This window comes from Staurois parvus, unplaced genomic scaffold (assembly GCF_062004578.1).
Source record: "Staurois parvus isolate SC_StPar_1 unplaced genomic scaffold, SC_StPar_1.0 ptg000320l, whole genome shotgun sequence".
Classification (NCBI taxonomy): domain Eukaryota; kingdom Metazoa; phylum Chordata; class Amphibia; order Anura; family Ranidae; genus Staurois; species Staurois parvus.
The window spans coordinates 1,812,677-1,820,743 of record NW_028318116.1 but is presented as its reverse complement, the minus strand read 5'-3'; the positions used below and the strand labels follow the sequence as shown (position 1 = coordinate 1,820,743).

At 45.8% G+C, this 8,067-nt stretch overlaps 1 protein-coding gene across 1 annotated transcript in view; it reads left to right on the top strand.

The window, feature by feature from the left end:
• The first annotated feature begins 3,234 nt into the window (after nt 1-3,234).
• LOC149457476 (oxysterol-binding protein 1-like) overlaps nt 3,235-8,067 on the top strand; it is a 49,913-nt gene continuing 45,080 nt past the window's right edge. Inside the window, exon 1 of the mRNA XM_089683698.1 lies at nt 3,235-3,549. Within this exon, the coding sequence (XP_089539824.1) occupies nt 3,266-3,549 (284 nt within the window). The 5' untranslated portion in view covers nt 3,235-3,265. The remainder of the gene's footprint in view (nt 3,550-8,067) is intronic.

The window sequence follows — 8,067 nt, the reverse complement described above, 5'->3', positions numbered from 1 at the left end:
TTTCACACAAAGCAATCAATATACACTTATTGGGATTTTTTTTACCAAAAACATGTAGCAGAATATATTTTGGCCTAAATTTATAACCAACTTTGAGTTTACTATAAATTTTTTATAGCTGAAAGTAAAAAAATATTGTTTTTCTTCAAAATTTTTGGCCTTTTTTTGTTTATAGAGTGAAAAATAAAAAGCGCACAGGTGATCAAATACCACTGAAAGAAAGCTCTATTTGTGTGAAAAAAAGGACGTAAATTTAGTTTGGGTGCAGCATTGCATGACTGCGCAATTATCAGTTGAATTAGTGCAGTGACGAGTAGCAAAAAGAGGTCTGGTCATTAAGGGGGGTAAATCCTCTGGAGGTCAAGTGGTTAATCATCCTGTGCTTTGACATACCTATGTATGTATACCTTTTATTCATGCTCAATAAATACTTAAACTTACTACACTATGGGTATCCATACATTTGTTGCTCGGATCTGAGCATTTAACCCCAGCCCCATTGAGACCAAAGGAAGCGATAGACCTAGGCTGCATCCTACCTGAGGGACCCCCGGAGGACATCAACATCTAATCCGACTGCCCCCTCATCTGATGTCCAGTTGTTCCCGGATTCCTAAATGAGCATAATATGTGCGCTCCTGGTTAGTAGGCAGTCTTACCACTTCTTCACTGGATATCTCACTGGATTTTTGAATAGAATTGTCACCTCAGCACTTCTCATTTCCAGCAAAGGGTCTGTTTACATGGGACTGTGCTCCATAATTTACACGTTGCAATTTACATAATCATATCAGAGTTTGTGTTGTTATATGTTTGTTTTTTAGCGCTGCACTACATCTTTTTATCTTATGTGTTACAAACTGTTTTGTTGCTAGGTTTTTCTTTTTTAGGTTTTTCCATCAGCTTTAGTTTTTTTTATTATTATTCATTATTATTTAGTTTTTTTTGTTAGGGTAAGGGGTTAGTCAAGGTTAGGATTGGGTTTGGGTTGGGATTAGTATGTTATTTATTATTTTATTTATAGTATTTTACTTATTATTTTGTCATTATTTATTTATATATTGTTAGGGCAGTGGTCGGCAAGCCGCGGCTCGCAAGCCACATGCGGCTCTTTACAAACTTAAATGCGGCTCTTCTGTGTGCCGGGCGCCCGCTCCCCTTCCTCCTCTCGGGCGGCCTCCCCAAAAGTCAGGACTCTGCAGCTGTCAGGATGTAGGCGGGGCAGCCAGGATGTAGGCGGGGCAGCGTGACGAACTCCTCTCCTCTCACAGTCCGCCCTGAAGACCAGAACGGCGCGGGAACACGGTGAGAACGCGTGGAGCAAAGGTAAGTGAATTGACACAATAAGGGGAATGAATTACTATAGGGGGGATGAATTACTATATGGGGGATGAATTACTATGGGGGATGAATTACTATATGGGGGATGAATTACTATGGAAGATGAATTACTATATGGGGGATGAATTACTATATGGGGGATGAATTACTATGGGGGATGAATTACTATATGGGGGATGAATTACTATGGGGGATGAATTACTATATGGGGGATGAATTAATATGGGGGATGGATTACTATGGGGGATGAATTACTATATGGGGGATGAATTACTATGGGGGATGAATTACTATGGGGGATGAATTACTATATGGGGGATGAATTACTATATGGGGGATGAATTACTATGGGGGATGAATTACTATATGGGGGATGAATTACTATATGGGGGATGAATTACTATGGGGGGTGAATTACTATATGGGGGATGAATTACTATATGAGGGATGAATTACTATAGGGGGATGAATTACTATAGGGGGGATGAATTACTATAGGGGGGATGAATTACTATAGGGGGGATGAATTACTATATGGGGGATGAATTACTATATGGGGGATGAATTACTATGGGGGATGAATTACTATATGGGGGATAAATTACTATGGGGGATGAATTACTATGGGGGATGAATTACTATGGGGGATGAATTACTATATGGGGGATGAATTACTATATGGGGGATGAATTACTATGGGGGATGAATTACTATATGGGGGATGAATTACTATGGGGGATGAATTACTATATGGGGGATGAATTACTATATGGGGGATGTATTTTCAGTTTTAAAAATGTGGCTCTCAAAATAAATTTCAATCGTGGTTTTGGCGAGATTTGGCTGTTGAAAAAAAAGGTTGCCCACCACTGTGTTAGGGTAATAATAATAAAATGAATAAATAAATAGAAAATAAATACACAAATAAATAAAAATAATCATAAATAAATACTTGTAATAGTAAATTAGTATAACCCATAACCTTAACCCCAAAACCTAAAAAAGTAATAAAATATATATTTTTTTATTATTGGTATTAACATATTTATTTGTTCAGTTATTATTATTAATAATAATAATTTTTTTTAAGGTTAGGGGGTTATTTATGATTTATTAATCATAATAATTTATTTATATGTGTATTTATTATAATTTACATTTATTCATATACTAATGCTATTTTTTAGTTCAATATTTTCATTTGAGCAGAAAATCGCACAAAACACACACAAATGCATCAATCGCGCGTTTATATTCTTTTCTATGGGAATAAAACCGTGCCAAAAACGTGCACATCTGCTCAAACTGAGCTACAAAATTAGCTTCAAAACTTTTGGGAGTTTCAAGCGTTCTGCGTCAGGCAACTTAGAGTGGAGTGGATTGATTTTGTCCCCCGGAGCATTTTCGGAGTATTGAGCTTCGCGCTACAAACCGCTGAGATGTGAATGGGGCCTAACATGGCCGATCAGGTGACATCAGGGGTGGACTGACCATTTGGAAACTTGGGCACTGCCCGAGGGTGCGTGGTCAGTAGGGGGCCCCATGAGATGCCCCTGGTACCTTTTTCATAGGTTTTTTTGAGTTTGGGCAAGGACACAGGGGCCCCATGATCCCCTATTGCACGGGAGCCCCATGAGTTGTCAGTCCGCCCCTGGGTGACATACAGTATAAAAGCGGTTATCATGCCCCACGTCACCCGAGCTTCCCATAACTTTCTACTACAAGTCCTTTCAGTTGAGTACAGTCGGCCATTGGTCCCCGCCCCTCTTTACCGACAGGTCCTCTTTACCCCGGCTCGCCCTCTTCCGACATGGCGCCGCCGGCCTCGGTCCCGCCCCGGAAGCGGTCATCCTCGGCTCCCCGCCCCGCAGGACGTGTCTTCTGGTTCCGGCGGCCCCCGGTTCCGGCTCCTCGGTGTCTCCTGATGGCGGAGGTGCGCGCGGGTCCCGCCGCTTCCGGTAGCGGGTCCGTCTCCCCGTCCCTGTCCCCCCCTCCCCCGCCCGCTCCCCCTGGCAGCCTCCCGCCCCTGCCCCCCGCCCCCCCTCCACCCGGCCCCGCCCCCCCGAGAGAGGGCTCCGCCAGCAGTAGCTCGTCCGGCTCCGGATCCGGCTCTGCCCGGGAGGGTTGGCTCTTCAAATGGACCAATTACATCAAAGGATACCAGAGGAGATGGTTCGTCCTCAGCAACGGCCTGCTCTCCTACTACCGGTATGTGTGCCGGGCCCTCCCCCCTTCCTGTGTGTGTCCCTGCAATGGGGGGCCCCATATCCTTCCACTGTGCCCCGTAGGAGGTGTATATTTCTATATCGGGACTACAGAACACCTCCACACCATGCTATTGGGGAGAGGAAAGGGGAGGGCTTCTGTAGTCCCGTTCTAGTGTGACAACACTGCCTGTGCTGTACCTATGGGAGGTTGTCACCATAAAGCAGGCATACAGGACACCTCCTCCTATCCCTTTCCCAATGACATGGGGTAGAGGTGTTCTGTAGTCCCATTCTAGGGTGACAGCACTTCCTGTACTGTATCTAAGGGAGGTTGTCACCATAAAGCAGGCCTACAGGACACCTCCTCCTATCCCTTTCCCAAAGACATGAGGAGGAGGTGTTCTGTAGTCACATTCTAACCTGTGACAACATTCCCTGTACTGTCACTTTGAAGGAGTTGTCACAAAAGAGCAGGACTACAGAACACCTTCCCCTGTCATCTACCTAATAACCTAGGGTGGAGGTGTGCTGTAGTTCTGTTATATGGTGACAACACTTCCGTAGAATAGGACTACAGAATCCCCTCTTACCAATATCACGGGGTGGAGGTGTTTTGTAGTCCAACTGTTCCTAATACAGGAAGTGTGTTACCTGGTGATTCTGCCTGAAATACACTTCCCATATTAGGAATTAGGACTACAGAACACCTCCACCCCACGTTATTGAGAAAATAAGGGTGGGGGTGTGTTGTGGCACTGCCTGCACTATAGCTATGGGGTGGAGGTGTGCTGTAGGTCTGCCGTACTGTAGCTATGGAGTAGTGTTGACATCCTAGAGCAGGACTACAAAACCCCTCCGCCTCTTCTCGTCCCAATGTGGTGTGGAGGTGTTCTGTAGTCTCATTCTAGTGTGACAGCACTCCCTGTACGATGACTTTGGAGGAGTGTTGTCACTGTCAAGAAGGACACCTTCTGCTATCATGGGTTGGAGGTGTGCTGTAGTTCTGCTGTGCGGTGACAACACTCCCTGGCCTTTAGCTTTAGAGGAGCAGTTTCACCCTAGAGAAGGACTACAGAACCCCTCCCCACTTCCTAATAACGGGGTGGAGGTGTTCTGTAGTCCAACAATTCTTAATACAGGAAGTGTGTAACCTGGCGATTCCGCTCATAATACACTTCCTATTTTCGAAATTGTTAGGGCTACAGAACACCTCCATCCCATGTTATTGAGGAGACCAGGAAGTAGGGCTCTGTAGTCCTGCTTTACGATTAAATCCTTCTCAGTGCTGTTACATGGGGGGGGGGGGGTTGTCATCATAGAGTAGGGCTGCTACAGGACACCTACCCATCTCCTCTTTCCAGTAACGTGGGTGGAGGTGTGCTGTAGTCCTGCTTCACAGTGACAGCACCTATATTGTAGCTATGAAAGACTGTGGCCACCCTAGAGAAGGACTACAGTACACCTTCCTCCTCTCTTCAGTGACAGGTGGAGGTATTCTGTAGCCCCAATAATTCCTAGTACAGGAAGTGTATTACCTGGTGATTCTGCCTATAATGCTCTTCCTATATTAGGATTTTTAGGGCTACAGAACACCTCCACCCCATAATACTGGGCAGAGGAGGAAGGGTTCTGTGGTCCTGCTCTAGGATGACAATACTCCCTGTACTATAGCTATGGGGGAGTGTTGTCCGCATAAAGCAGGACTACAGAACACCTCCCCCCTCTCCGTCCTAATAACACTATAGTCTTAACTGTTCCTAATACAGGAAGTGGGTTACCTGGCAGTTCTGTCCAGAATACACTTCCTATATTGGGAATTATTGGGGCTACAGAACACCTCCACCTAATGTATTGGGAAGAGCGGGGTTCTGTACCCCCACTATGGGGGTGTTTTCACTATACATCAGGACTACAGAGCCCCTTCATCATTCCTCTTCCCAATAACATGGGGTGGAGGTCTCTGTAGTCCCATCATAGTGTGACAACACCCCCTGTACTGTAGCTATGGAAGAGTGTTAACGCACTAGACCAGGACTACAGTACACTTTCCTCTTCTCCATAACATACGGTGGAGGTGTTTTGTAGAACAATTCCAAATATAGAAAGTGTTACCTGGGGATTCTGCTCATAATAACTTTTAATTAGGAATTGTTAGGGTTACAGAACACCTCCACCCTATGTTATTGGGAGAAGAGGGGGTTTTGTAGTTCTGCTAGGGTGACAACACTCCCTCTATTATAGTTATGGGGGAGTGTTAACATGCTAGACTGGGACTACAGAACACCTTCCCCTATCCTCTCCTCATCACCAGGAGATGGAGGTGTTTTGTAGTCCGCACAATTCCTGATAACTGCCCACTGCTGTCATTGGCACCAGTGCTGCTCCTCCGCCATGGTGCTGCACCTGTGACCAGCGATGACTCCGCCATGGTGCTGCACATGTGACCAGTGATGACTCCGCCATGGTGCTTTCTTTTCCAGTGATGACTCCGCCCATTCCATGGTGTGACAGTGGGAGCCCACATGAACACACCAGAAACTGACAGTTGTCATTGAAGGCGGGGCTGGGAATGTCACCGCTTTGGGAAATCCTGAAATTGGAACTTTAAAGCCCAACTAAACCCATCGATTTACCCGCTTGCAGGGCCATGAGTGCTGAATGTCAGTTGCTTGTGCTCTCAACTGTCAAGCTATCAAAGGGCTGGTGTCATATCCGGTCACATGGGCAGCACCATGGCAACTGCAGGTCAAACAGAGACTAAGATGGCGGCTTCCTTGGCTTTAAGCAGTGGTGTTCAACTTTCCTGATATGGGGGGGGGGATCAAGTGCGGCCCCCAACATCACCAAAGAGCGGCATATAAAATCAGTGATTAGTCTGTGTCAGACAACAGGCACACGGGATCATCAGGATATAGGAAAAGACTGCAGACAGGATACAAAGGGTGGTTAGAGACTGCAGACAGGATACGAGGGGTGGTCAGAGACTGCAGACAGGATACGAGGGGTGGTCAGAGACTGCAGACAGGATACGAGGGGTGGTCAGAGACTGCAGACAGGATACGAGGGGTGGTCAGAGACTGCAGACAGGATACGAGGGGTGGTCAGAGACTGCAGACAGGATACGAGGGGTGGTCAGAGACTGCAGACAGGATACGAGGGGTGGTCAGAGACTGCAGACAGGATACGAGGGGTGGTCAGAGACTGCAGACGGGACCAAACCAGAAGAAGCGACCACCAGTGCATGAAAGGTTGTGCAGCTCCAAAAACAAGGCTGGGGAAGCCCGACCAATACTGCAAAGTGAAAAAAAAAAAACAAGAAGCGCACCAACCTTGTGCATTACCTCAGTAACAAAAATTTATTAGTAAAAGAATGGTACTCGCAAACAGCGAATAAAAACAGGCATGTACAGTTGCAAGAAAAAGTATGTGAACCCCTTGGGATTACGTGGAGTTTTGCATGAATTGGGCATAAAATGTGCTCTGAACGTCATCTAAGTCACAACAATAGAAGAACACAGTCTGCTGAACATAATACTACACAAACATTAGATGTTGCCATGGTTTAATTGCACATAACATGTAAACATTCACAGTGCAGGGAGGAAAAAGTATGTGAACCTTTGGACTTAATAACCGGTTGACCCTCCTTTGGCAGCAATAACCTCAACCAAACGTTTCCTGTAGTTGCAGATCAGACCTGCACAACGATCTGGAGTAATTTTGGACCACTCCTCTTCACAAAACTGTTTCAGTGTAGCAATATTCTTGGGATGTCTGGTGTGAATCGCTCTCTTAAGGTCATGCCACAGCATTTCAATCGGGTTGAGGTCAGGACTCTGACTGGGCCACTCCAGAAGGCGTATTCTGTGCTGTTGCAGCCATTGTTTTGTTGAATTACATGTATGCTTTGGGTCATTGTCCTGTTGCATCACCCATCCTCTGCGGAGCTTCAGTTGGCGGACAGATGGTCGTACGTTTTCCAGCAAAATGTCTTGATAAACTCTGGATATCATTTTCCCATCAATGACAACAATCCGTCCAGGCCCTGAGGCAGCAAAGCAGCCCCAAACCATGATGCTCCCTCCGCCATGTTTTACAGTGGGGATGAGGTTTTGATGTTGGTGTGCTGTGCCTTTTTTTCTCCACACATAGTGTTGTGTGTTCTTCCCAAACAACTCAATCTTGGTTTCATCTGTCCACAGTATATTTTGCCAGTAGTGCTGTGGAACATCCAGGTACTCTTTTGCAAACTTCAAACGTGCTGCAATATTCTTTTTGGACAGCAATGGCTTCCTCCGTGGTGTCCTCCCATGTACTCCATTCTTGTTTAATGTTTTCCTTATTGTAGATGTGTCAACAAAAATGTTAGCATGTGCCAGAGATTTCTGTAGGTCTTTAGCTGACACTCTGGGATTCTTCTTTACCTCATGCAGCATTCTGCGCTGTGCTCTTGCAGTCATTTTTACAGGACGACCGCACCTAGGGAGAGTAGCAACAGTGCTAAACTTTCTCCATTTGT